Below are 27,256 nucleotides of genomic sequence, written 5' to 3' on the forward strand. Positions count from 1 at the left end.
TTGTTAAAGATTAAATTAATTCAAGTACTTACCAAGTGCTGACCTGTGCCAGACACTGTTATAAAGACTCTGCATAATTAGGGAACAAAAGAAATAAGCCTAACCATGTAAAGTTTACATTCATTTTCAAAATGTTCTATCCATACACAAGTTTCTTTCAAAAAATAAGAATTTTTTTTCCACTCTACTATAAACAATGCTTTGCCCTCAGGAGACAGATAAAGACTATTTTTTATTTAAAAAACTGTTACATAGCAAGGTAGCCACTAACCACACAACATAATTTTGATATTTTTGGGGTTTTTTGGTAAAAGAAAACCAAGAAATATCTTCAAGTTTTCTTGTTTTTTAATGAAGTAAGCTACAAGATGACCAGCAACTTCTTGATGGTACAAAATACTGTGAGAGTTACTCCGTTTCTCATCACAAACTTTGGTTACAACCTTATTATAATTAAAAGGTTTTATTTTTATAAAATTGACAGTAACATTCAGAGGTACTCTGTGCACTTCTGTTTTAACTTCATTATCGTAATAACTTTCCCTTGAATGAGTAAAGAAATTTCACATCTATCAGTCATCCTAAATCCTTTGTAAATTCTAATCGAAGTACCTATTCAGTTAGAAGTAATGTTTTCAGTTTCCATAAAACATCATGTGTTTTAAAGAAATAACATTACTGAAAATATGTCTTCTCTGGAACATATTCCTTTAGGCTCACAGAAAATCAGTTCTTCATGGACTTCCATAATTGAAACTGATATAGCAAAATGCAGTCATCTGAAGCTTATTACAAATAGCTTCGGTTTCAATCAAAACATTCTCACTGTGTTGTTTTTTTGAATCGTTAGCAATGTTTTCTGTGAATCTTCCACCAGAACTTGCTGACAAGAAAGGCATTTAGTTTGTTATAATATTTTTCTGTGTATCATCATAACCATTTTTACTGTAGCAGAAAGAACAACTCTTTCCCCAATAGTATGTGGCTTTTTATTTCTGTCATGACTATTAAGTAAAAACATTTCCAAACATCATGGTTATCTAATTTAGTTAAGTATTGCCATGAGATTCATATTTAAGAATTACTAACAAGAAATGAAGGAAACAACAGCAAAGATCAATAACTCTAAAAGCTGGTTGTTTGAGAAGATAAACGAAATTGATAAACCATTAGCCAGACTCATCAAGAAAAACAGGGAGAAGACTCAATAGAACTAGAAATGAAAAAGGAAAATAACAACTGACACTGCAGAAATACAAAGGATCATGAGAGATTACTACAAGCAACTATATGCCAATAAAATGGACAACCTGGAAGAAATGGACAGATTCTTAGAAAAGAAGAACATCCCAAGACTGAATCAGGAAGAAATAGAAAATACGAACAGACCAATCACAAGCACTGAAATTGAGACTGTGATTAAAAATCTTCCAACAGGGCTTCCCTGGTAGCGCAGTGGTTGAGAGTCCGCCTGGCGATGCAGGGGACACAGGTTCATGCCCCGGTCCGGGAAGATCCCACATGCCGCGGAGTGGCTGGGCCTGTAAGCCATGGCTGCTGGGCCTGCGCGTCCGGAGCCTGTGCTCCGCAATGGGAGAGGCCGCAACAGTGAGAGGTCCGCGTACCGAAAAAAAAAAAATCTTCCAACAAACAAAAGCCCAGGACCAGATATCTACACAGGCGAATTCTATCAAATATTTAGAGAAAGCTAAAATCTCTCCTTCTCAAACTCTTGCAAAATATAGCAGAGGGAGAAACACTCCCAAATTCATTCTACGAGGCCACCATCACCCTGATAACAAAACCAGACAAAGATGTCACAAAGAAAGAAAACTACAGGCCAATATCAACGATGAACATAGATGTAAAAATCCTCAACAAAATACTAGCAAACACAATCTGACAGCACAATAAAAGGATCATACACAATGATCAAGTGGGATTTATCCCAGGAATGCAAGGATTCTTCAATATATGCAAATCGATGTGATACACCATATTAACAAATTGAAGGATAAAAACCCTATAATCATCTCAATAGATGGAGAAAAAGCTTTCAACAAAATTCAACACCCATTTATGATAAAAACCCTCCAGAAAGTAAGCATAGAGGGAACTTACCTCAACATAATGAAGGCCATATATGACAAACCCTCAGCTAACACTGTTCTCAATGGTGAAAAACTGAAACCATTTCCTCTAAGATCAGGAACAAGACAAGGTTGTCCACTCTTACCACTATTATTCAACACAGCTTTGGACGTTTTAGCCACAGCAATCAGAGAAGAAAAAGAAATAAAAGGAATCCAAATCGAAAAAGAAGTAGTAAAGCTGTCACTGTTTGCAAAGGACATGATACTATACATAGAGAATCCTAAAGATGCTACCAGAAACTACTAGAACTAATCAATGAATTTGGTAAAGTAGCAGAATACAAAATTAATGCACAGAAATCTCTAGCATTCCTATACACTAATGATGAAAAATCTGAAAGAGAAATTAAGGAAACACTCCCATTTACCACTGCAACAAAAAGAATAAAATACCTAGGAATAAACTTACCTAAGAAGACAAAAGACCTGTATGCAGAAAACTATAACACACTGATGAAAGAAATTAAAGACAAGACAAACAGATGGAGAGATATACTATGTTTTTGGATTGGAAGAATCAACATTGTGAAAATGACTCTACTGCCCAAAGCAATCTACAGATTCAATGCAATCCCTATCAAGCTACCACTGGCATTTTTCACAGACTAGAACAAAAAACTGCACAATTTGTATGGAAACAGAAAAGACCCCGAATAGCCAAAGCAATCTTGAGAAAGAAAAATGGAGCTGGAGGAATCAGGCTCCCTGACTTCAGACTATACTACAAAGCTACAGTAATCAAGACAGTATGGTACTGGCACAAAAACAGAAATATAGGTCAATGGAACAGGATAGAAAGCCCAGAGATAAACCCACGCACATACGGTCACCTTATTTTTGATAAAGGAGGCAAGAACATACAGTGGAGAAAAGACAGCCTCTTCAGTAAGTGCTGTTGGGGAAACTGGACAGCCTCATGTAAAAGAATGAAATTAGAACACTCCCTAACACCATACACAAAAATAAACTCAAAATGGATTAAAGACCTAAATGTAAGGCCAGACACTATCAAACTCTTAGAGTAAAACATAGGCAGAACACTCTATGACATAAATCACAACAGGATCCTTTTTGACCAACCTCCTAGAGAAATGGAAATAAAAACAAAAATAAACAAATGGGATCTAATGAAACTTAAAAGCTTTTGCACAGCAAAGGAAACCATAAACAAGACGGAAAGACAACCCTCAGAATGGGAGAAAATATTTGCAAATGAAGCAACTGATAAAGGATTAATCTCCAAAATTTACAAGCAGCTCATGAAGCTCCATATCAAAAAAACAAAAAACCCAATCCAAAAACAGGCAGAAGACCTAAATAGACATTTCTCCAAAGAAGATATACAGATTGCCAACAAACACATGAAAGGATGGTCAACATCACTAATCATTAGAGAAATGCAAATCAAAACTACAATGAGATATCATCTCACACCGGTCAGAATGGCTATCATCAAAAAATCTAGAAACAATAAATGCTGGAGAGGGTGTGGAGAAAAGGGAACCCTCCTGCACTGTTAGTGGGAATGTAAATTGATACAGATACAGCCACTATGGAGAACAGTATGGAGGTTCCTTAAAAAACTAAAAATAGAACTACCATACGTCCCAGCAATCCCACTACTAGGCACATACCCTGAGAAAACCATAATTCAGAAAGAGTCAAGTACCACAATATTCATTGCAGCTCTATTTACAATAGCCAGGACGTGGAAGCTACCTAAGTGTCCATCGACAGATGAATGGATAAAGATGTGGCACATATATACAATGGAATATTACTCAGCCATAAAAAGAAACGAAATTGAGTTATTTGTAGTGAGGTGGATGGACCCAGAGACTGTCATATAGAGTGAAGTATGTCAGAAAGAGAAAAACAAATACCATATGCTAACACATATATATGGAATCAAAAAAAAAAATGGTTCTAAAGAACCTAGGGGCAGGACAGAAATAAAGACACAGATGTAGAGAATGGACCTGATGACACAGGGAGGGGGAAGGGTAAGCTGGGGTGAAGTGAGAGAGTGGCATGGACATATATACACTACCAAATGTAAAAGAGATAGCTAGTGGGAAGCAGCCGCATAGCACAGGGAGATCAGCTTGGTGCTTTGTGACCACCTAGAGGGGTGGGATAGGGAGGGTGGGAGGGAGACGCAAGAGGGAGGAGATATGGGGATATATGTATATGTGTAACTGATTCACTTTGTTATAAAGCAGAAACTAACACACCATTGTAAAGCAATTATACTCCAATAAAGATGTTAAAAAAAAAGAAATTGCTTTAGCATATTATGCTAAATCCACTAAAAATAGTCATTAAATGTTACATTAATTAAAGAATGTTGTTGACAATGGAAATGTATAATAAAATATTGGCTGAAAAAAAGCATCACTGAACAAAAATGCAGAGTTTTGGCTTCATATTCTAGATGGTTAGTTTTTAAAGGTTGAACTAATAGTGATGGCTTTAAATTATCCTTAGTTAATGTCATGGCATTAAATATATGTGTGTATATATATTTGGAAAGGGGCTACAGGACTTGGGTATAATTTATATTTTAAATATTCTTATTGGCAATGTTATTTCGGTCTACATTTTTTTTAGAAAATTTAAAAAAAATTGCTGTTTACCTCAAAATGTGGCTAATGAAGAAGAGGAAAGGTTTCAGAAACACTCAGCATATATTACAGGATAATTCTAGACTAGCTTTGCTCAGGAAAAAAGGTAGTTTTAGCTACACTAAGACTAAATGAGATCTACTTGATTTAAAGGGCATCATGACGTAATCTGAATTTTTTGTAAAAACAAGAGTTTTTTCTAATTTAAAATGAATGTTTAAAATTGGATTGACAATCAAGTGGCTCCTGCCTTAAAAAAAAAAAAAGAAAAAGAAAACAAAAGAAAAATCCATTTAAACAAAGAAGTTAGCAGTGTTAATGTCTTACTGCCAAAGGGCTCCATAAGCAAGTTATTGACAAGACTACCTCTCCTTAAAACAGTGAATCTCTAAATAAATGCTTATAACTAATAACTAGACAAATGAAGGGACAAAGAAATGAGAAGTCAGAATGTATAGTAAAACAAACCCATCTAAAACAGCACCGCTAGAACTATAAAATAAGTCACTGTATAAAGAAATCAATGTACAAAAAACTATTTTGACAAAGATTATAAACCTCTAACAGACATAAAGGCATTTTCCACTTTATGTAACAGGTTTCGAGAAGGTTCGAAGGAAAGAGAAGTACACTCAGTGGCAACTTACACTAAAATTTCAGTGATTAGTTCTAAAGAGGCAATTCACCTATCTGTAAGGATATTTTAAACAGTTCCTCAGACAGCTCTGACACTGGAATAAACCATCTCCTGGGCATCTTTGTAAAGGGAATAGCACTTGCCAGGTATATAGGGCAGTCTCAAAATGACACTGTTCTATGTATGCTCCCTTTGTCCCACACTGGTGAAACTGTCATGACCCACAGGGGTGAGTATGTTAGGTAGAGCAGAATGATAAGGAGGATGGTTCCTAACTCTTGGCCAATTTACGATATCATCATTTATACCACAGAAACCCTCGAGGGCAGTGGCTCTCAAAGTGTAGTGCCTGGACTGGACCAGCAGCAGCAGCGTGATCACCGGGAAACTTGTTAGAAATGCAAATTCTTGGGCCTCACCCTAGACCTACTGAATCACTGTAAAGATGCGGCCCAGCAGTCTGTGTTTTAGCAAGTCCACCACGTGATTCTGATGCAGGCTGAAGTTAAGAACCATTGCTGTAAGTAAATATTTTCATTTCCTTCATAACATTTATTAAATACATAGAGTAGTTATCAAAGTATTCCTATAAACTGCACAAAAGCAAGCAAGATTTACCCACTAGAAACAACCTTATGACCAGGGGTAGCATTCCGTTTGAAATATTTATATATTTCACATACAAAAGCGAATAAAGTAATAAATAATCATGTATCCACCACTCAGCTTAAGAAAACAAATTTCACAAATACCAAGTACCCAACGTATCCTTTTCAAGATCTTGTATTTTTACTATATATTCCATTATCTAGGCATATATACGTATGAATTTTTAAGTTACATATTTTTAAAAATTTACATCATCTTCATATTACTCATGTTCTTATTTTAACTTGCTATTTTCCTTAACATTTCTGTCTGAGGTTTATCCTCATTGATATGTATAGTACCTTTTCACCACTATATGGAATTCCACTGCATGATTATGCCACAATTTTCAATAATGTGATTAATGGCTGCTGAAGTTACTTTAATTTCCTTTTCACTGTAAGAAATGATAGTGCTATGAAACTTCACATAGCCTTCTTCACATGTGTAAAATTTCTCTGTGGTATACACTTAAGAATGGAATGTCTCAGGATATCTGCACTTTTCAAAGACGCAGAATACTGCCAGGTTGCTGTCCCAAGTGATTGTCCAGTCTACATTTACTACAGGAGTGCAAAGATTTCCAAGTGCTCTGCACCATTTCTAACACTTGGTATTGGCAGACCTGATTCTGATCAATCTGACGGGTATGGAATAAAGCTGTACTGCGGTTTTAATTTTTACTTCTGTCATTTAGGTTTCCTCTTCTTTGCATGTCTATTGCTATTCTTTTTTTCTCTTATAGATTTAGTATTTCTTTATATATTGTGCACCACATTCTTTTGCTGGTAACATTATCTTCTTTAGGTCTGTGGCTTCATTTTTTGTTTTCATGCTTTCTTTAGAAGCACAGTTTTATAAATGTTAACTAAAAAATAATTGGTTTCTTCTTCATAATTCAACTTTTTGTGTCTCATTTAAAAACTTCTTCCCTAGTTCAAGATCATAAAATTATTCTCTATTTTCTTCTAAAAGCTTACAAATTTTGCCTTTCATGTTTACGTCTTTAATCTATCTGGAAATGTTTTGTTGTTTGGTTTATAAGGATGTGTTATATATATTTTTCACATAAATTATCAATTATCCCAGCTCATCTTTTCAATGTCACCTCTGTCATGTATTAAATTTCCTATATGAGTGGCTCTATTTCTACTCAGTTGAATTGTCTGTCTCTACTTCAATACCACAATGTCTTAATCACTATAGTTTTATGCTAATAAGCCTTTATATCTGGCAAAGCAATCCCACTCCCACCCCTTATTATTCCTTAGGATAGCCTAGGCTATTCTTAACCACGTGCTTGTCAAGTTTTAAAAAACACAAAACAGAAAGGGCCCAGTGACAGCACTGAGTCCCCCACCTCTAACAAAGCAGCTCCACAATCGACACAGTCAATGGGCTTTTGCTTAAGCTTTCTTTTGAAGAAAGAGGTTCCTATAAAAATAAGTTGGCAAACACTGTCTCCCTACAACCTTTAAGGGTTGAAGAAACTGAGTTTCTGAGAAATTAAATAACTTGATTGGTCCGAAATCCATAATAAGGAAGTAGCAGTGCTAGCATTTAAACCTAGGACTGATTCCAAATCCCACATTCTGGTTACTAGGACACACACAAAACCGAAAGAGAAGTCTAAGTTTAGCACCAGTAAAATAATAGTGAGAAATATAGTAGGGAATTAGAATTTTTAAAAAATTAAATAAGGACTGCCATTACTTAAAACAACAGGGAGTGAATGGGAACTATCTTAGGAAAAGGACAGAAATAGGCTAAGATAATTCACAAAGAGGTTCTTCACTGTCAGCCAACAGCACAGTATTTCTGTAACTCTCAAATTATACAAACTGTAATATTCTACTTCAGTAAAGATATTTTAAAGATTTATGATTTTTATTAATGTGAATAATGAAACCTGGAATAAACAAGTTTTTGAAAGCTTACACAAAACTAAAATACTGTCATTTGAAAGATGTAACAAATTTACCTGCATCAAATGTTGTGCACCCTCTCTCAAATCATCTGCATGTACTGGAGCATAAAAAGCTTTCGTTTTGTTTTTAATAAGCCATCGCTGATATTTGGCTTGATCAATGGACATCTCTTTCATGGCTTGTCTTCGAGGGCCCTTTAAGGTAAAAATATTAATAATGTCTTTAACTGAAAGGTAATCTATTCCCCCTTTATAAAAATCCTCCTGTTATCTTGGTTTAAACAAGGTGTCTAAACATGGCGGTGGGGGGAGAAGGGAAGTATAATGATAGCGTTTCATTTTCCTGTCAGTGAATTCTTTCCAATAAAGATTATGAAAAAACAGTGTTGATGGAACAAAGACACAGAGGGTGCCAGTAGAAGGAAGAAGAGGAGAGGAATAAACACAGACTTGGAAAAATAAATGTTTTGATACTAGTAAATGAAAGAAATTATAAATTATTGAAAATGGAGAAGAGATTACACAGAGAAAAATAAGAGCCTTCTGTTTTTCTATGGAAAGTTTCCCATCTTATTTTTTGTTTGTCTGAAATGTCTGAGTTGTTAATTCTCAGAAACCTAGAAGTATCATTACAAGTCAAAGTGAGCTATATAAATACGTTTTTTCTTTGTACTTGTTAAACAATGAAATGACACAAGAAAGGCTTTTTTAACTTGCCATTCTATTTTGATCCTTGTAAGCAACACATAAAATGTGTTACACGTTTTACCTAAAATGTATTTTTAAAAAATCTAAAAATAAGATTAAAAGTACACCCTAATTATACATGAATAAGACAAGGAAAAGTACAATTTATCTTTCCTAGTAGAAGAATTTCCCCTTTGTAATTTCTTATGCTCAAGACCCCAACCTGAATTGATCTAAGATAAACTGTGAAACTCCACAGGTCCTGAGTGGAGTCAGTGTCCCAGTGTGTTCTTCCACTACCCCCCCCCCACATGCACGCACATGCACACTCACACGCACGTGCATGCACACTCACTTTGCTACTATACAAGTAGAAGATCAACTCTAGCAGGGGCTGGGACGTAGGGCATATAACACACATTTCTAGCACCAAAATAAAATGAACAGTAGAGCCTGGGAGATAAGTTAATCTGGCAAATACTCCAATTTCTTATGCAGAAAAGGTGATCCATCATCTAGTAATTGTTTTCAATAGCCAGGATGCCAAAAACAAAAAACTACTTTTGGATGACCGTTTACCCCTATTTTAAATAATTTCCTTGCTCATGAATAAAACTAAAATGAATGAGCAATTAAAGTGTTTGAATTTGGAAATTCAGCATTCACTCTACTCTTCTTACATATCAGATACTAGATATCTACCATGATTTGTCCACCTCCTCCAGCCTCTTTTTTTTCCTGGTAAGTATATGTTCCCAGTATTCTCAGGACTTTATGAGATTTATCAGCAAGCAAAAACACATACTGAATTCCATTTAGGTTCCTTAGTTATTGGGAAGTAATTTTTCTTAGCAAAGCAATATAGTTGCTAAGACCTACTCAAATTATTTCAAATCTAGAAAGCTCCACAAATTACATACACAGAGTGAAAAATGTTTTAATATAGAAAACAAAACTAGTACTTACCACATGTACATGACCACAGATCATCAAACCAACATTTTTTGTGAAATCATGAACAAGATGAAGTAAAGCTGGGCGTGAGTTTGGAGCACCTGTCATAACAAGACACTGTGGCCTAATTTAAGATTAAAAAGAAAGAGAAGTTTAGGGTTTTGATAACATGGACATGATTTTAAGTCACTTCTCTAAGAATATATTATTACACTAGCCACTCCTTTATGCAACTGTCCTCAAGACAGGCCACAAGATTCTCACAGAAGATGACATAACTAGGGTTCCTTGGTACATGAGAAATGCAGAAAAACAAAACCTTCTTTGAACAACCATCATACCAAATGTCCTAAATTAATAGGTAATATTATACATCAAGATTCTGGGAGGCATTACAGAAAGAAATGACCATGCTGGTTAAAAACATGTAACAAATTTTCGTCTTATAAAGGTAACAAATATTCCAGTTCTTTCACAGAGTCCACAAAACTTCCTGAGAGCATGGCCTTGCCTTCATGTAAAAAACAGGTCACTTTCCTTCTTAGCTTGATCACATCATACTTACTTCTACTTTGTAATATCAGCCCTCCCTAATCTAGTTTAATTTTAATGACGTCATATGAGTAAAACCACCTGTGGTGAAGAAAAGGTTTCTATTTGAACTAAAAGTTTTAATACTAATTAATTATGATGAAAGCCAAAATTGAATTCAGTTGCCTTTGCAAACACAAGACAGTGGCAAGACTTTCATGGGTTTATTTTTTGGTTTTTTTTTTTGCGGTACGTGGGCCTCTCACTGTTGTGGCCTCTCCCGTTGTGGAGCACAGGCTCCAGATGCACAGGCTCAGCGGCCATGGCTCAAGGGCCCAGCTGCTCCGCGGCATGTGGGATCTTCCCGGACCGGGGCACGAACCCACGTCCCCTGCATCGGCAGGCGGACTCTCAACCACTGCGCCACCAGGGAAGCCCTTTCATGTATTTTTAACTCTTGATTTTTGTTGACGAGAAATAAAAATCAACCTTGTTTGAGGAAAAAAAATTCAGGTATCCATGTTATGAATTCAAACAGATTCAGAAAAATTTTTTTTTTTTAAATTTTGATTATTTTTTTTAAATTAAGTTTTATTGGAGTATAGTTGCTTCACAATGTTGTGTTAGCTTCTACTGCACAGCAAAATGAATCACAACAATGTGTATAATTAAAACAAACTTTAACAAAAAGCAAATAGACTAAAAATTCTGACTTACCTACTAAATTGTTAGGGTAGTTCCTAACTATACTTATAAAATAAGCAGGAAAACCTGAATAAAGACCTAAAAATGGTACTAACTCATTCAGAATTTTAGCAAGCTATGTGAAAAGCCAGTTCTGCTTGGGGGAATTGCTTTGGGGCAATCAAATATGAAGTCCTCCTCTAAGGCCCAGACTGCTAGTAGTCCAGTCTCTCCACCTGAGCTTCAGCAGGCTACATGGCTCCCCAGCTAAACACTGCATTTCCTAGCCTTCCTAGCAGCTAAAAGTGGCCCTATGACTGATTTCCAGCCCGTACGATGTCCCTAATTCCTTGTCCTGTCCTTTAAAAATGAAGCTGGCCACCCTCCATACTTTTTTCCCCTTTCCTGTAAGCTAGGCCGTGGTGGAGGGGGGGGTGATATCTTTGACCACATGGACAGAAAAACACATCCTAGGGAATGGCAGACTGACAGATAAAAGGAATGTGGAACTTGAATAACCAAGTGCAGCCAATCTACTTAGCAGCCATGAATATCCATCTACCTCTGGACTATCACATAACACTGATATCTATCTTGTTTAGCCACTTTAGTTTTTCAGCTTTTTGTTATGGTAGTTTAACCTATTACTAATATAACCTATTACTGAGGGAAATGAACTTGTAGTCCCTATCTTTACTATCAATAAATAGTAAACACACCACACAAAGGCATAATTTGGGTGTAATTTTATCATTCTAAAGAAAGGTATAGAACAAAATATATTAGGGATTATTTCTAGTAACAATGACAGAGTATGAACATCTGCCTTCATCTTTACTCCCTCCTTAAAAATCTCCATAATATGATGGGATTTTTTAAGTCACCAAAAATATGGAGAACAGGATAGGACACAATAGCATTGAATTTTGAAAGCCAGAAAGCAGATGGAAGAAAAATAAAGGATTTGACAAATCAGGAAAAGGCTAAATTACAAATGAGCATAAGAGAAAACTATGAAGCCATCTGATTTTACACCTAAGAACCATCAAAATGCCTAGGACTTAGAGGCAATAGATGTCTTTGGAAATGGCAGGGGCAATATGTTAAAGAAACTAAAATAAGAAGGACTGATTTAAAGTTTGCATAAGAAGCACCTAGGTGAACCCAAACCATTTCCATCACTATGATGGGCAACTGTCCCTGTCCCTGTGCCTCTCCAATCCTGTTAGGCTAGGGCTTATTTGCTAGAGAGAGCTCTGGTCTGGGAGCATAAGCATATGTCCCAGATCTCTGGTCTGAGGGCATAAGCAGCTACTTTAAGTAGGGGAGTTAGGAGAACATTTACTATATGCTGAACCCTGAGATCTCTGAGCTGCCTTCCCACTTGGCTCTCAGAACTCTGGTAGCCAGAACTTTATCAACAAGCAGAAGATTAAAAGATTCTTTTCTGAGAAATCTAATCAGATCAAAATAGAAAACCTTTAAGATGACTTAAATTTCTTAAAGAACCAGCAAAGCCACATTAATCTACATCAAGGGCTTCACTGACAAGCCCCAGCCACCAATGCAGAACTTCCCTGGCCCAGGATCACAGATACTTCAGACAATGCTAAATCTAAGAACCCAAATTAAAGAGGCAGGAAATAGTGAGAAAGACTATTTCTCACTATTCAAGGAAATAGAAACTATGAAGCGAAGAAAACAAAATCTTTTGGCAAATTTGGTGAACGCTGAGATACTGATAAATAGAAATTTAAACAGGAAAAAAAAATTTATTGCCTACACAGAAAACAAAAAGCCTGTACAGGAAAAAAAAGCAATCATAATTTACTACATGGCTGGGCTCTTGAATCATGCTTAAAATGTCAGAATATAAATATCAAGTCTAATATAATCAAAATAATGACATAAAAAATACCCTGGGACGGTGGGGTAAAGGGAAGGGTGCACATGTGTGGTGGGCATACATGGATGAAAGAAATCAGCAGATAACGCCTGAAGTTAAAACTCAAACAATACAACAAGAGAAACCCTCTCTTTGGGAATATGAAGTAAATATTACACGATTCAGTTAAAAGTGGTTGCCTGTGGCATGAGAGAAACAGGGATTTGAGAAGTGGGGCAATTGCTAATTTTCATGACAAACCTAAGTTTTTCCTCTTTAAACTATGTTCATGTATAATTCTGATAAAAATTTTAAAACACTTTAGAATAAAATTTTTTTAAAATTTCCCCATTACTGTAATAAGCCAAAGCAACAGTTTTTTATTAATGGCAAATTAACTCTGACTTTTGGTCATACTCTCAGTTCTGGAATACAACTTTTTACATAAAGGAATGATTTCTATTTTCTGCCATATTTGGCATCGACTAGTCAAAATGTACTGCATTTAAAGTTTTCCTCCCAGGGCTCTCATTTCTTTTTCTTTTTCCAGTTTCTCTCTACTCCTAAGCTGAAGATCTGTGGTCTCTGGAAAACTTTCATTCTAGAAGAAAGTTGCGGGCAGGGCGGGGGGAAGAACCCAAAGAGTTAACAAAAAGATATACAAAGATGTTTCTTCCTGGGGGAAATTTGGTAGAGCACTTCTTTTCTGGCACGTATCCACTCTGGAAGTTTTCTTTAAAAAAGAGTTTGCCTTTTGATTTACTGAAACAAGGAATTTATTTCTGTGATTACTGTGCAGAAGCCAGTGAGAAGTGATTACTCATGACTGTGGAAAGTCACCTGTTCAGAACCAGGCTTACATGAACAGTATGAGAATGGCTGTCTAATGATCTATTGTCTAAAAATGACAAGCCTACTTATAGCTTGGTATAAGTAATAATCTACAATTTCTAAGAATCTATATAAATAAACAATACTCCTGGATTTACAACAGTGCTTTAGTAACTGAATCTCATCAATTATTAGAAGCATGTTAAATTAAGGAATAGTTTTTAAAATGATAACTGATAAACTATTATAAGATAAAAAATAAAGTAATTTATTGAAGAAAATAAGAAATACTCTTCACTCTAAGGCATTGATTCTTTATCACTAAAACTGGTTTCCAGTACCACAATGAGAATGAAGCCACTAACATGAAAATATTTACTGACTTAGTAAAATTGCAAAAAGGGGATTTTTATGAATTTCATCCTCAGTAGTTATATAACTACTGAGGCCACAGAGGGGGAAAAAAAGTTTACTTTATGATACCTACTATTTAAAAGTTTTCAAATGAGAGACCTCCAAAACTTTCACAACATTTTTGCAGGGTAGATGATAATTTATCTCTTTGTAAAATTTTGATAACAAGAAGCCTCAATCTTGTTTTTGAATAAACTGCTCAAATCAAACCAAAACAAGAAATAATACCCTATGCTTTTAGAGAAATTTCCATGAAATATCAGCATATGAAAATGTTACTGAACAATAAAGGAAGAACTGATTGCCACCTAAGACAAAATGTTTCTGTTACCTTATGACTTACCTGAAGTTTTTCACATGATCTTCCACTCCAGAAAGACGTATCGAATGCTGCAGTGCATTCAGGTAAGTCAGGGCTTGTGTGGAGGATCCCCAGTTCACATCTGTGGGAAGACAGTATTCATGCAGCAGCTTAATACCGGTTGTAACAAGTCATCAATAACAAGTACTTTCACATTTAAAAAGTCAATTGCTAAAATAAACTATTGTACTCAGGACTTTCAATAGTTCAAGTTCATGGCATGAAATTAAGACAATGCCAATCTGAACTACAATTACATTTAAAAAAAAAGTACAACTTAGAAAAGACTGGGATGATAGGGCTGCAGACATGCTGTGCATGCAACTCAAAATGAGCCTTTTACAAATAAAGAAAACATTTAAAAATTACTGCTTATATAGCCAGAGGTCTAAAAGGAAAGAGGCAGATCTATGATTGTTATAAAGTACTATTTATAGTACTGAACAGTTTAAGTTATTTGAACAGGCAAATTTTACCTCTTACTGAATAAACAGTCTGGACACAAATGATGATTTTAGACATTTGTTACTTTAGAGACTTAATAAGCATATTAGAGAAATAATTGTTTCTGAGATGATTAAAACAGTATCTTCTTTGTCCATTTCATTTCTAAAGCCACCATTCTAATCCAAAACTTCATTCTCTCATACTTGGATTACAAAATGTAATTACCTGGTTTTTTGTAGGTAACATAAATGTAAAGTCCAAGAACTATCACATATGTTAGCAGTGCAGCCCACCAGTTAATGACAAACATCACTATGCAACAAAGAATTGCTCCAAGTAGTGATATCCACATGTTGTAGTATTTGAAGGCAGGGCGCCATCCTAACAATAACAAACAAAATAGATAAATAAAAGTCACTTGGATACCTCATCTGCTTTAGACAGTGGTACATACGTATGCACAAAATAAATTTCTCTGCGGCTGCTACACTAAAAGGTCTTTAAATGTGAACTATAAGGCTAATAATAACAGTGAAGTCACAGACCATTACTGATCACAACATCATGATTCCTGACAGCCATGAAGTGGGCACATCTATTTATGTCCACATTACCCTATCTTACTAGTTTCTGTATTCAAAAAATTCCCTACCAAAAAAGTATAAATCGGCCTACCCCAGTGAATGCTAAAAACTAGAGAAGATTAAAACATTAGGTTTCAAATTGAGTCCTTAATAGTGCGGTTTTATTTTCTGTGTTTTAGCAGGAGACACATCTATATCCTAATGAATGTATAAAACAATTCAAACAAACCTTCTTCAGAATCATTAAAAAAGTAATCTACTTGCTAGAAAAACTGTGAGTTGACTATAGAATCATACCTTCCCATTTGGGGAAGTATTTATGAATTAATAAGCTCACTCGAAAAACTGTTGAAGACCGTGTTTTAAAATTTTCATTCATAGGTAATTCCAGAGCCCAAAATACTATTTTAAAATCATTTCAATAAAACTTATATTCTTTTCTAAAATTAAACTTTTAAATTTTGAGGTAACTGCAGATTCACACAAAGTTGTAAGAAATAATACACAGAGATTCCGGACACCCTTTACCTAGTTACTCCCAATGATAACATCTTGCAAAATGATATCACGATATCACAACTAAAATATTAATACAGTCAAGATAAGGAAAAGTCCAACACAAGGATCCCTTGTGTTGCCCTTTTATAGCCACACCCGTACCCACCTCTAAAATTTATATTCTTAAAGTAAAAACTGAAGCTAAGGTGTTTGTGTCCTAAGTTCCCATACTTTATCTTTCCTTTTCTGAGAAACTTTTAGACCCTTAGAAGGAACAGTGCTTTTGTTCCTTATTTCCTTCTCTGATGTCCAACTGCTATCATGGTTTATAACAAAACCCATAAAAAATGTATATGGAATAATTTTTCAGTTGATAAAGACCCCTTATATTAGAACTCCACAGAACTCATTGTGTTAAAAATATTCCTGGATAGGTTAACTATATCATAATAATGTTCTTGGAACTGAAATAGCAATCAGCTGAATAAATAATAAAAGCAGAAAAAAGCAAAGTAATTCTTTCACAGTGTCAGAATTTAAAATTAATGCTATTTTAAATTCTTTGAAGACAAGAAACAGGCATTATTTACCAATAAACTTCATGATAAAGAGATCTTTGAAGACTCAGTTTGACTCAACTATAAAGGCAGAGTGAAGCATTCGTGAGCTAATTCTCCACATGCCATCTTTTAAAATGTGTTAAAGGTTTGTTTTCTTGGGCTTCCCTAGTGGCGCAGTGGTTAAGAATCCGCCTGCCAATGCAGGGGACATGGGTTCGAGCCCCGGTCCAGGAAGATCTCATATGCCGTGGAGCAACTAAGCCTGTGTGCCACCACTACTGAGCCTGCGCTCTAGAGCAAGCGAGCTACAACTACTGAGTCCACGCGCTACAACTGCTGAAGCCTGCATGCCTAGAGCCCATGCTCCGGAACAAGAGAAGCCACTGCAATGAGAAGCTCATGTATCCCAATGAAGAGTAGGCCCTGCTCGCTGCAACTAGAGAAAGCAACAAAGACCCAACACAGCCATAAATAAATAAATAAAATAAATAAATTTATATATAAAAAAAGTTTCATTTTCTCTAAAATTAGACATTACCACATTTACAGAACTTTTAAAAAAACGTAAAGTCACCTGGAGATTTTGCAAGTGATGCATGAAATACTGAAAAATTGATCAACGCATATGATGCAAGGAAGAAGTTAGAGATAATTGGAGCAATAACATTCAGTTCAGCTGCAAAAGAAACATGAAGCATATTTAACTGACATATTAGACCTTTTTTTAACTCTTCAAAACTATGAATTATTTCAAACCTGTAGATAACAGCATAATGAATACTCCTACATCCACAAACCAGATTTAATGAATTTTGCCATATATACTTTATATACTTTAATTTTCAGAAATCATACCTTATGTACACAGTAGAAGCCCCCTTTATACCTCAACTCATCAAAGTTGGAATATTCTTTCCAATGACATTTCGTTTTACTACACACATATATGGTCCATAAGCATTGTGTAGCACTCTTCTGGGTGTTTTAAAAGTTACGTAAATTATATCATACTATATTATCATTCTGTAATTTGTTATTTTTACATTTATTATATTTGAGATTCATCCATATTAATATATGAAAACCAAGTTTATTCATTTTTTTACTGCTGAATATTATTCTGCAGTTTCACTCTTCTGTTGATAGGTACTCAGGTTGCTTCCATTTATCACTATTATAATTAATGACACTAAGAATATTCTTATATATGTGCGTTTCTATAGGGTAAAAACCCCTAAAAAGAACTGTTGGGTCACAGGAAACTTAACCAAATACATTCTTAAATATCACATGAGAGTTAGTTTCCAGTAGTATAATCAGACTTTTAATAAAAGTCCAAAGTCTTCTTGAGCAGTGAAAGACCCATTAGCTTCCTTACGATCAGAGGCAACAGCACCAAAGAGTAGATCGGCGGAGGTTCTACCTTCATGAAAGACACTGGAATCCTTTTCCTTATGCTATTATCATATTTGTTTTAGGGACAAGAACCTAAGAGTTCCCTCTAGCCCTAATGGAGAATTAGTGATGGTAAGAATTTTAGCAAATATTTAACAAGCGCTATTATTTGCATTATTTTCTAAATACTCTTTCCTTGGATCAAAAAGAAACTAACTTAGTATTGCAGGCAAAGTAACAGTTTGTTTATAATTTAACAATTCAGTGTTGACAGCTGATACTATAAATGCACCAAAATCTACATTAGCGTACATTTATAGACTAACCAATTAAGATGAATCCAAGTGCAATTAAGAATGTTAAGATGTAGCCACGAAGAGGTTCATTATTTTTCCCATAACCTTTAGCAAACATCTGAAAAGCTGGGTAGATGTTGTCCTTACATAAGGCCTAATGAAGAAATGTAAACATTAAAATGAAATATATCGAAATAAGACATACAGATCTGCTTACAGTTACAATAGGTTAATCAGGAATGGAACCCAAGTTTCTAATTCTTGGTCCTCTTTCTTTCCCCTCACGCTGCTTCACCTACAAACTGTAAAGGAGATTCAAACATTTCTAGCATCAGAAAGACAGGAGGTTTAGAATACACTGAAGTTTTTATCCATTTTATTCCACCCCAGGTTGAAATTCTTATATGAATAAAGAGCCAAAGGAGCAGGCATACACATAGAAGAAATGTGGAACCTTGAGAAGTATGACAGACGTGTGACCTATTTTAAGAAAACCAAGTCCAAATCCTAGACTCAAAACAAATGAAAATCCTAATTATAAAACATAATCACCTTTCTTAAAACAATACTGAAAATAATTTTAGTAAATATTCTACACCTCTACTGTACTAACTAGCTACAATAAAAAATTAAGAACAAACAAAAAACAAAGGAAATTAACAAAGCTGCAGAATTGATATCTCATTTGTTTTAGTAATAAAAAGTATTTTCTATCCAGTATCAGCCATTTATTTAATGCTCATTAAAGGGATACAATGTCTCTCATACTTATTATTATATCCTGAGTACCTAACATAATGCATAGCACGTATTAGACATTCAGATATTAATAAAATTAAACATTAATTTTGGCATTATGCTAATAGGAATAAGATATTTTAATTCTTTTGATTTATGGTCTTGGACTATACTTTTTATCCTTGGTAAGACATTATGAAAATTTATGCTAACAGTATGTCCATAAAGCAAAAATTCATCACCACTTCCAGAAAGACAACTCAAAACTTACACCCTAAGAGTAGATATAGGCCAAGTGTTTATATATACACATCCACATTCATATGCATAAAATTAAATATGATACTCTGGATATATGTGTTTGTATATGTCATATAAATATCAATACATGGGCTTGACAGAAGTAAACAAATAATTTAAAAATATTAAAAATCCCATATTTAAATATATTACCTTAACTGCCCCTTTAATAAAATTTGTAACATGAAAATACTTACCTGAAATATTTTGGGCGCACTCACAAGGGATGCTAATGCAGAAGAAAGAGTGGCTGAAAAGATACCTGCAGAAATTAGTGGTGCAAAGCCTGACACCATGCTCATTACCTTAAAAAAGTGACAAAAATGGAAAAATAAGTCTTACATAAAATTCAAAAAAGAACACAACACTTCATCTTTATTATTCCTATGAAGAACACTAATAGTAATTCTGGGAGAAATCTGATAAAAATAACAATAGTAAACAGTAATAATGGTTACGTGCGTACAAACTTCTGAAACTGATTTACCACCAGCCCTAAATGTAAAAAAACTTTTTATTTTGTAAAATGTCAAAGGCACACACAATGGCAGAAGAACATACTGAACTACAAAGTATCCATCGCTCAGTTTCAACAGGGCCAATCTTTTCATTATTGTGAATTAAACCCCAGATCTCATTTCATGCATAAATTTTTGTGTGTACCTCTAATGCGTAAAAACCTTTAAAAACTGTAACTACAGGGCTTCCCTGGTGGCGCAGTGGTTGAGAGTCCGCCTGCCAATGCAGGGGACACGGGTTCGTGCCCCGGTTCGGTAGGATCCCACATGCTGCGGAGCGGCTGGGCCCGTGAGCCATGGCCACTGAGCCTGTGCGTCCGGAGCCTGTGCTCCGCAACGGGAGAGGCCACAGCAGTGAGAGGCCCGCATACCGCAAAAACAAAAAACAACTGTAACTACAAAGTCACTGTCACAGCTTATAAACTGGGTAATTCCTTAACAGCATCAAATACCCAATCACATTCAAAATCCCCAAATTATTTGTCTTTTCTTGCTTTTTAAAAGTTTGTTCAAATCAGGATCCACAAAAGGATTACATTTACATTTGGTTGATATGTCTCTTAAGTCTTTTTCAATCTACAGGCTCACCATTTCCTTTACATTTTATGATTTTTATGTCATTTCTCCTAGAGAAACCCCACGCTCTGGATTTTGCCGACAATCTCCACTGCCTTGTTTAACTTGTTCCTCTCACCTCTATTTCTAGTCAACTGGTAGGTAGGTAGATCTAGACAAGTTGATCAGACTGAGGTACAAGTTTTCTGGCAAGAATATTCCAAGGTGGTTTGATATACTTCTGTCAGGAAGGTTGTTTCCTTTTTTTAATGTTAAGATAGTAGATTGGTATTTTGGTTATGTTTTTTGTTTGTCTTTAAAGAGTACTTATTTATTAAAGCTAAAAGTAGAAATATCCAGCTGAAAGGATCTAACTCCAGGATTTGCCTCTAAATAATATAGGAAGTGGGGAGTCATAAATAAAACAAAATTAGCCATGCGCTGATAACTGATGAACTTGGAAAATGTGTATGTTAGGTACATTATATTGCTTTCTCTATCTTTGTACATGTTCAAACATTTCCCTATGATGAAGTTTAAAAAAAATGGATCACTAACTTAGACAATGAGAAGGCAATCAAATAAATCCAAACAGAGGAGCACAATACAAAATAAATTGCCTGGACTCTTCAAAATGTCAACATCCTGAAAGGTTAAAACAGGCAGGCTGGGAACTCCTCTAGATTAAAGAATTTTAAAGTAACTAAAGGCCATGTGTGACACCAGATTGAATCCTGGATCTGAGAAAAATTATCTGGGACATTACTGGAAGAAGAGAGGAAGTATGAATATGGAATATATATTTAGACAACAGTATTTCATCAACACTGATTTACTTGGGTGGGAAAATTTACCGTGCTTGTACAGAATGTTTTAAATATTTCAATCTGATTGTCATGTGATGTCTATAATTCTCATTATGTTTGAGGAGAAAAATACTATACATATATATATAAAGATAAGGCAAATGGGGCAAAATATAAACTACTAGTAAATACAAATGAAGGGTAGGTACACAGGTTTTCATTGCACTGTTCCTTGTGAACCTTTGAAATCTGTCAAAGTATTAAATTGATTCCTAAGAGTTGTTTAATGGATTCAGGTACTGTCAACTTGATCTATGCATTATAAATTTTACCAGTAGTGAATGATGATCAACATCTAGATTCATTACTTCATTAGTGGAGATTTACCTTTCATTTATATTGACCAAGAACATGCCAACTGAGACCAAGGAGATAAGGAAATCAGGTTTTAGGCTGTTTACTATACACTTGCCAATAATTTAATATTAAGTCTGATGTAAAACTAGCTCTGGGCACAATCCCTGGCCATAATACCTAAGTCTGGTTTCATGTATACATAAACCACCTTGTTTCACTTAAATGTCTCTCCCTGCATCTTTCAGAAGATTTAGGTTTAAACCTGAAGAACATATTTAAGAGTTTTAAGAAACATTATCATTGACTTCTCAGAGAATCTCCGGGAGAAAAAACTCATTGAAAAGATGATTTTCTATTCAGCCTTTTAATACCAATTTAGTGGTTACATACACATGATACATTTTTCATAATCACTATTTTTACACAGTTATTATTTAATGCTAGATTATCTAGCATTGCCAAATCTGTCCTTAGGGAAGGAGATTATAAAGGATAGATAAGGTGGACCAAGATAAAAATAAGCAGACTTGATTTCTGTTATATATACTTCTCAGATAATACAAAATTCCATGTCTGTCTGTAATGCCTTCAAAGTTAAGTAAGTACAAAGGCAGGAGGTAAATGAAGAAAAAAGGGGAGAAAAAAGAATATGATACATTGATAGATTAAGCCAAAACTGACACCAGCAACATTACATATAATCATAACATTTCACCTTTCATGTTTTGAGGAAAAGATTCATTTTCTTTTCTTCCCTCATATCTGAATTAAGATAAATAATGCTCCATGCTTAGCATCTAGAAACTATGCTTCTATGATTTGCCAAGTTTCCTGTTTTCTAATTATACATTTATCCAATAACCTTTGTGTTTCCCACCATTTTATGGTAAAATATGAGTAGCAAGTAAATGAAATGATTCAAATAATAGTAACATCAGTGTTATCAAAAATATATAGTGGAAACAAAGATGAAAAACAAAAGATGGTCTGGTCTTTAATAAGGGGGGGAAAAAAGACAAAAGTCTAATAAAAAGTAAAAAAAAAAAAGTGGCAAGTAAAACGAATGGTAAGATTTTGTGTGGGGAATATGTGTGTGTTGACGATTTAGGGTCCAAAAAAATGTTCATGGAACTGGGTTTGAAGAGCAGACAGATTTGGACATATAAAAAGAAAAAGCCAGTGCATTCCTAGCAGAGTGAAGCAACAAATAAAGCAACAGAGTAGGGTTAAGCGTGTGCATGTATACGTATACAAACACGTAATGACTGGAGTTCAGTCTGGATAGAAGCAGTGGGACTTAAGTTTGGGTATGAAAGGCTCTGAAGGAGCAAAGAAGCTCACATTTTGTTTATTAAGCAGTGGTGAGTCAAAGGTTTCAGAGGACATTAAAATGTAGAAATATAAGAAACATAAAACTAAAGAAAATTAAACATTTAAGAAAAATAAAGTGACCCTATTATATATGCATATATTTATCAACTATATGCAAAACAGTATTATATAGTGTGCCTTTGTATAGATTTCATGATGGAGTCTCCACTTACATGCTCCTCAGTTACGTTCTATTCACCATTCTTCATTTTCCAAGTGACAAGCAATTGATAATTTTACAGGATTTTCTTTCCATTCTGTATCGCTTTACAAAGTATTTTTTTTTAATTTACTTAAATTGGAAAAGCAACTTTACGTACACCAAATTCTCACACTTTGCTTGAATGAGTCCATACTTAGACTTGATAAAGACAACACACTTCTGTATTTCAAGGCAACAACACAGAAATCTGATTGGCATTTTCAGTCACTGGGCAGAGACCAACATCTGTGCCTTTCACACACAGTATCAATGTCCGAATTGGCCTGAATAATTAGCTGGACATGAATACTTTCTTTCATTCCTACGATTTTGCCTAGTCTTATGACTAGAAAAAACAAACTTCTATTACATAATTGCATTCAATATTTTTAACCACTGAAAGTGCAGTAAATTGCTTGAAACTATACAAAAGAAAATACAAATAATGGCATTAAATATTTAAGTTATAAAATTTTAATGTAAAATACATAGATTCTACATGAAATGTCTATATAATGTTCTACAATACATTAATTCCTCAACTATTCTGTTTATTATGTTTACACATTACTGGAGAAACACTAGGAAGCGAAATTTTTATTTTCCACTTTGAATTAGCAGTACCAATTTACCACAGAATATTTTGTTTTAATCTCCTGAATTTACACCTTTATGTTCTTTTGTTTCTAGCATCCTGAGGCTTATCAAGCAACTCTCAAAATATCCTCCAAATTTTAGTGATTCCTTTTCCTCTTCTATCTAAAACCCATAAATTTTATAAAAATTTCATTTTGCTTTCAGTATCTTACAGAGGTAATAATAAAACTGATATTCTCCAAATACTTGAGCAGTAATACTAATCTTCACACAGTTCATATGTTTAATAGTTCACAAACTTTCAAGCATCCATTAATAATTTTATTAATCTGTTGTTCAATAGTGGTTTAACACAGCATCACTATATGATAGCCAGATCTAATGAAATAAAACTACTGATACTAATCAATACTTTTTTAAAAGGGCATTCATATATAAAGCAATTATGGAGAAACCTCAAATTGGAAAACTGAACTCATTTCAATTAGTATGGGTTTAAATTGCTCAAAATAAAAATGAAATACTTAGATGTAAGTCTAACAAAATATGTACAGGATTGATATTCTGAAAACTACATAATACTTATGAAAGAAGTTAAAGAAGATCTAAATAAATGGAGAAACGTAAGTGTTCATGGGTTGGAACACTCAACATAGTAAATCTATCAATCCTCCCCAAATTCATGTACAAGTTTAATGTAGTTCCTATCAAAATTCCAACAAGACTTTTTTGTAGATAAACATAGATTATTCTAAAATTTATTTGGAAAAGCAAAGGGGACTAAAATAGCTAAAACAATTTTGAAAAAGAATAAAGTAGGAGGAATCAAGCTACCTGATTTTAAGACTTAAAACCAACTATAGTAATCAAGAAAGTATGGCATTGGTGGAGGGATAGACACAAAGATCAATGGAACACAACAGAGAATCCAAAAATAGATCCAGCACATATGACCATGTGTGAGATGTTTTCTTGCTTTCTGAAACAGTATACTGTATATATGTACTATATATTATACCCTATGATAAAAGTGTTGCCCTCTGGGGCCCTTTTGCCTCTGAACAGGCTCAGATTTCATTCTTTCATATTTTTCTGTTTTCACAATTAGTTGTGTACAGTCTTTATTGATATCTGGGTATAAAGTAACAACAATCCTCCCTTCTAAGTTTTTGCTGTACTCTGAATGGTCAGAGTTGATAGCAGTCTGACCTCTAGATGAACACAGAATGTCTGTATAATATAAATTTGATGCTCACCTGGAAGTTGTTCATTAGGCCATAGGAACAAGGATAGCTTTCACAAGATGAAAAGTCAAAGTTTAATTTGCAGGCTGCAGAAGTACAGTTTGTTAGCTCTGTTACAATAGTGTCATTAACGTTCCCTGTAGCATCCCGAACAACACAAGAACCTGAAGCACAAGTGACAATGAGGACAAAAAATCAAACTAATGCTTACATTCATTTCAAAATTATATACACCCATAAAGAAATTACAGTGCTGACTGTATATACTTGCTTATTATAGCATACATTGTATTTACAATTAAGAAAGGTTTACCTGGAACAGAATTTGGAAAGCATCATGGTCCTCAGTATTAAGAATTATTTGGAATAACGTACGATGTACAACTAACAGTAATGACCATTCCTTAGAGTTCATATATTCTTACTTTTGAAGCACTTTAACAATGCTTTCTCATCATATATGATGTAAAAATCACAGGCATTACAACAAAAACTAAACAATAAAACAAAAATTAAGTTTTGAAAGGAAGAGTTTTTTTAATGACTAGACAGTCTGTATATAGTTCTTCATACTTAAATTTCTTCTTTGGACTTTCAGAGCAGTGTTTGCAAAACCATCTCCTTAAAGGTACTCCTGAAACCACTGGAGGTTGAGGGCAGAACAGAGAGAGCCCTATCTAACCTTAAAGCAGCTATGCTTTTATAGTTCATATTTTGATGTTCTCCATCAGAATTGTCTGGGGAAAAAAGGTTCCATTGCTTGAGCTAGTTACACAATTACTAGTGTAGAGGTGATCTTTACTGACTCCGCTACTGAATATCAGGGAGAAAGGGCTACTCCTGTTGCCCTAGTGTAAACAGAATGAAATGAGTACAAGGGCAAGCATTATTGGAGCGTCAGATAAAAACAGAAATGTTTTCCTGCAATAACAAATTATTTCCCATGAAACATAATCAGTTATATCATTTTTTAAATTAAAAGTAAATTTTCTAGCTTATGTATAATGTATATAAACAGCAGTCCCCAATTTTTTTGGCACCAGGGACTGGGTTCGTGTCAGACAATTTTTCCATGGACGGGGTGGGGATGGTGGGGGGTGGGGTGGGGTGGTGGTGGATGGTTCAGGCAGTAATGCGTGCGATGGGGAGTGGAAGATGAAGCTTCGCTCATTCACATGCCACTCCCCTCCTGCTGAGCAGCCTGGTTCCTAACGGGCCGCGGACCAGTACCGGTCTACAACCCAGGGGCTGGGGATCCCTGTATACAAGCATGCTAGAAACTTTTAGGGGAATACAAAAATATTTTGCTAATAAGCTTATAAATGTAATTCATTTTCTTTTTTCAAAATGAATTTCAGGAATTTCTGTATGCATTGCAATGATAAATGTAATTGAGTTACTTTTTCAAATGTTAACATAGCCCACCATGATAATATTATTAGCATTTCTAAATCTTGTTTAATAAAATTTCAAAATTACATTTATGCAAATTAGCAGCTCAGTTTGTAAAAACAGTTCTGTCATTACTTCCCAACACATGACTGAATATATGGCAAAAATAAAAATTTTCTTACTCAAATACATGGAAAATTTATATTCTGTAGTCAATGAATTTGGAGTTTGTAATTCTTCTGATTAGTACTAGACTAAGATTTATTCTTGTAGTATGCTTAAAATTTTTAACTGTAAAACCTGAATTTTAGAATTTAGATATTAAAGATAATGCTTACATTTTAAAAACATGTTTTCCAGGTAAACTATGTACTTTCATGAATGTGTACTAAATTCAAGACAAGACAGTATCTACAGTCAATGTATGCAAATTATATGTAAAAGCAGTAGTTACTAAATTTTTTTCTGTACTCTGTTTCAGTTAAGAACCTCCTATTACAAATAGCCTTTTAAAATTATTTATTTATTTGCTTATAAATAAATAAAACACCAAAACCCTCTTTGCCATGAAAACAGTTTTTTAAAGGAAGTGCCATTATCATATGGTTGGTAACAAAATCTCTGACCTTTGGCTTCCTTATCTATAAAAGATTTAGAGACTGGCTGATCACTTAAGTCCTTTCTTCAAGTTCTAAAATGTTATGATTCCATGAATGTATTAAAGTGGCTTAAAACCATTTTCATTAATTTAATAACATTTTTCATTCAATTCCTGTGCATTGAAATTAGGTTTTATGGTAAAAAATGCCAGGTATTTCTTAATAGCCTTGAAACAATCTTCATACAACAAGATTACATAAAAATATAAAATAACCATCATAAACAAAAATATTCCAAAATTTGTAAAGCTCAGAAAGTAAAATGCATTTACTTCTACATATGAATTACATTTTCTGTAAATATATCTCAGTGAAATTTAAGAATCTGCAGATAAGATTTTACATAACTTTCTAGCTTACTAATTAATAGAAATCCTAAAGGAAAAACCTTAGAGCATTTA

The 27,256-nt window shown here is 34.4% G+C and overlaps 1 protein-coding gene across 2 annotated transcripts in view; it reads right to left on the minus strand.

The window, feature by feature from the left end:
- Nucleotides 1-27,256, minus strand: part of SLC12A2 (solute carrier family 12 member 2) — a gene marked incomplete at both ends in the record, with an annotated part of 105,929 nt that overhangs the window by 20,630 nt on the left and 58,043 nt on the right. For both annotated transcript variants that reach the window (XM_082835226.1, XM_082835225.1), the window contains 8 exons: nt 8,044-8,184; nt 9,643-9,754; nt 14,319-14,418; nt 15,009-15,164; nt 17,000-17,101; nt 18,147-18,270; nt 19,352-19,459; nt 24,817-24,968. In XM_082835226.1, coding sequence (XP_082691352.1) covers nt 8,044-8,184; nt 9,643-9,754; nt 14,319-14,418; nt 15,009-15,164; nt 17,000-17,101; nt 18,147-18,270; nt 19,352-19,459; nt 24,817-24,968 — 995 coding nt within the window. The remainder of the gene's footprint in view (nt 1-8,043; nt 8,185-9,642; nt 9,755-14,318; nt 14,419-15,008; nt 15,165-16,999; nt 17,102-18,146; nt 18,271-19,351; nt 19,460-24,816; nt 24,969-27,256) is intronic.

The sequence above is a fragment of the Leucopleurus acutus genome (assembly GCF_964270905.1).
Source record: "Leucopleurus acutus genome assembly, chromosome: 3".
Lineage (NCBI taxonomy): Eukaryota > Metazoa > Chordata > Mammalia > Artiodactyla > Delphinidae > Leucopleurus > Leucopleurus acutus.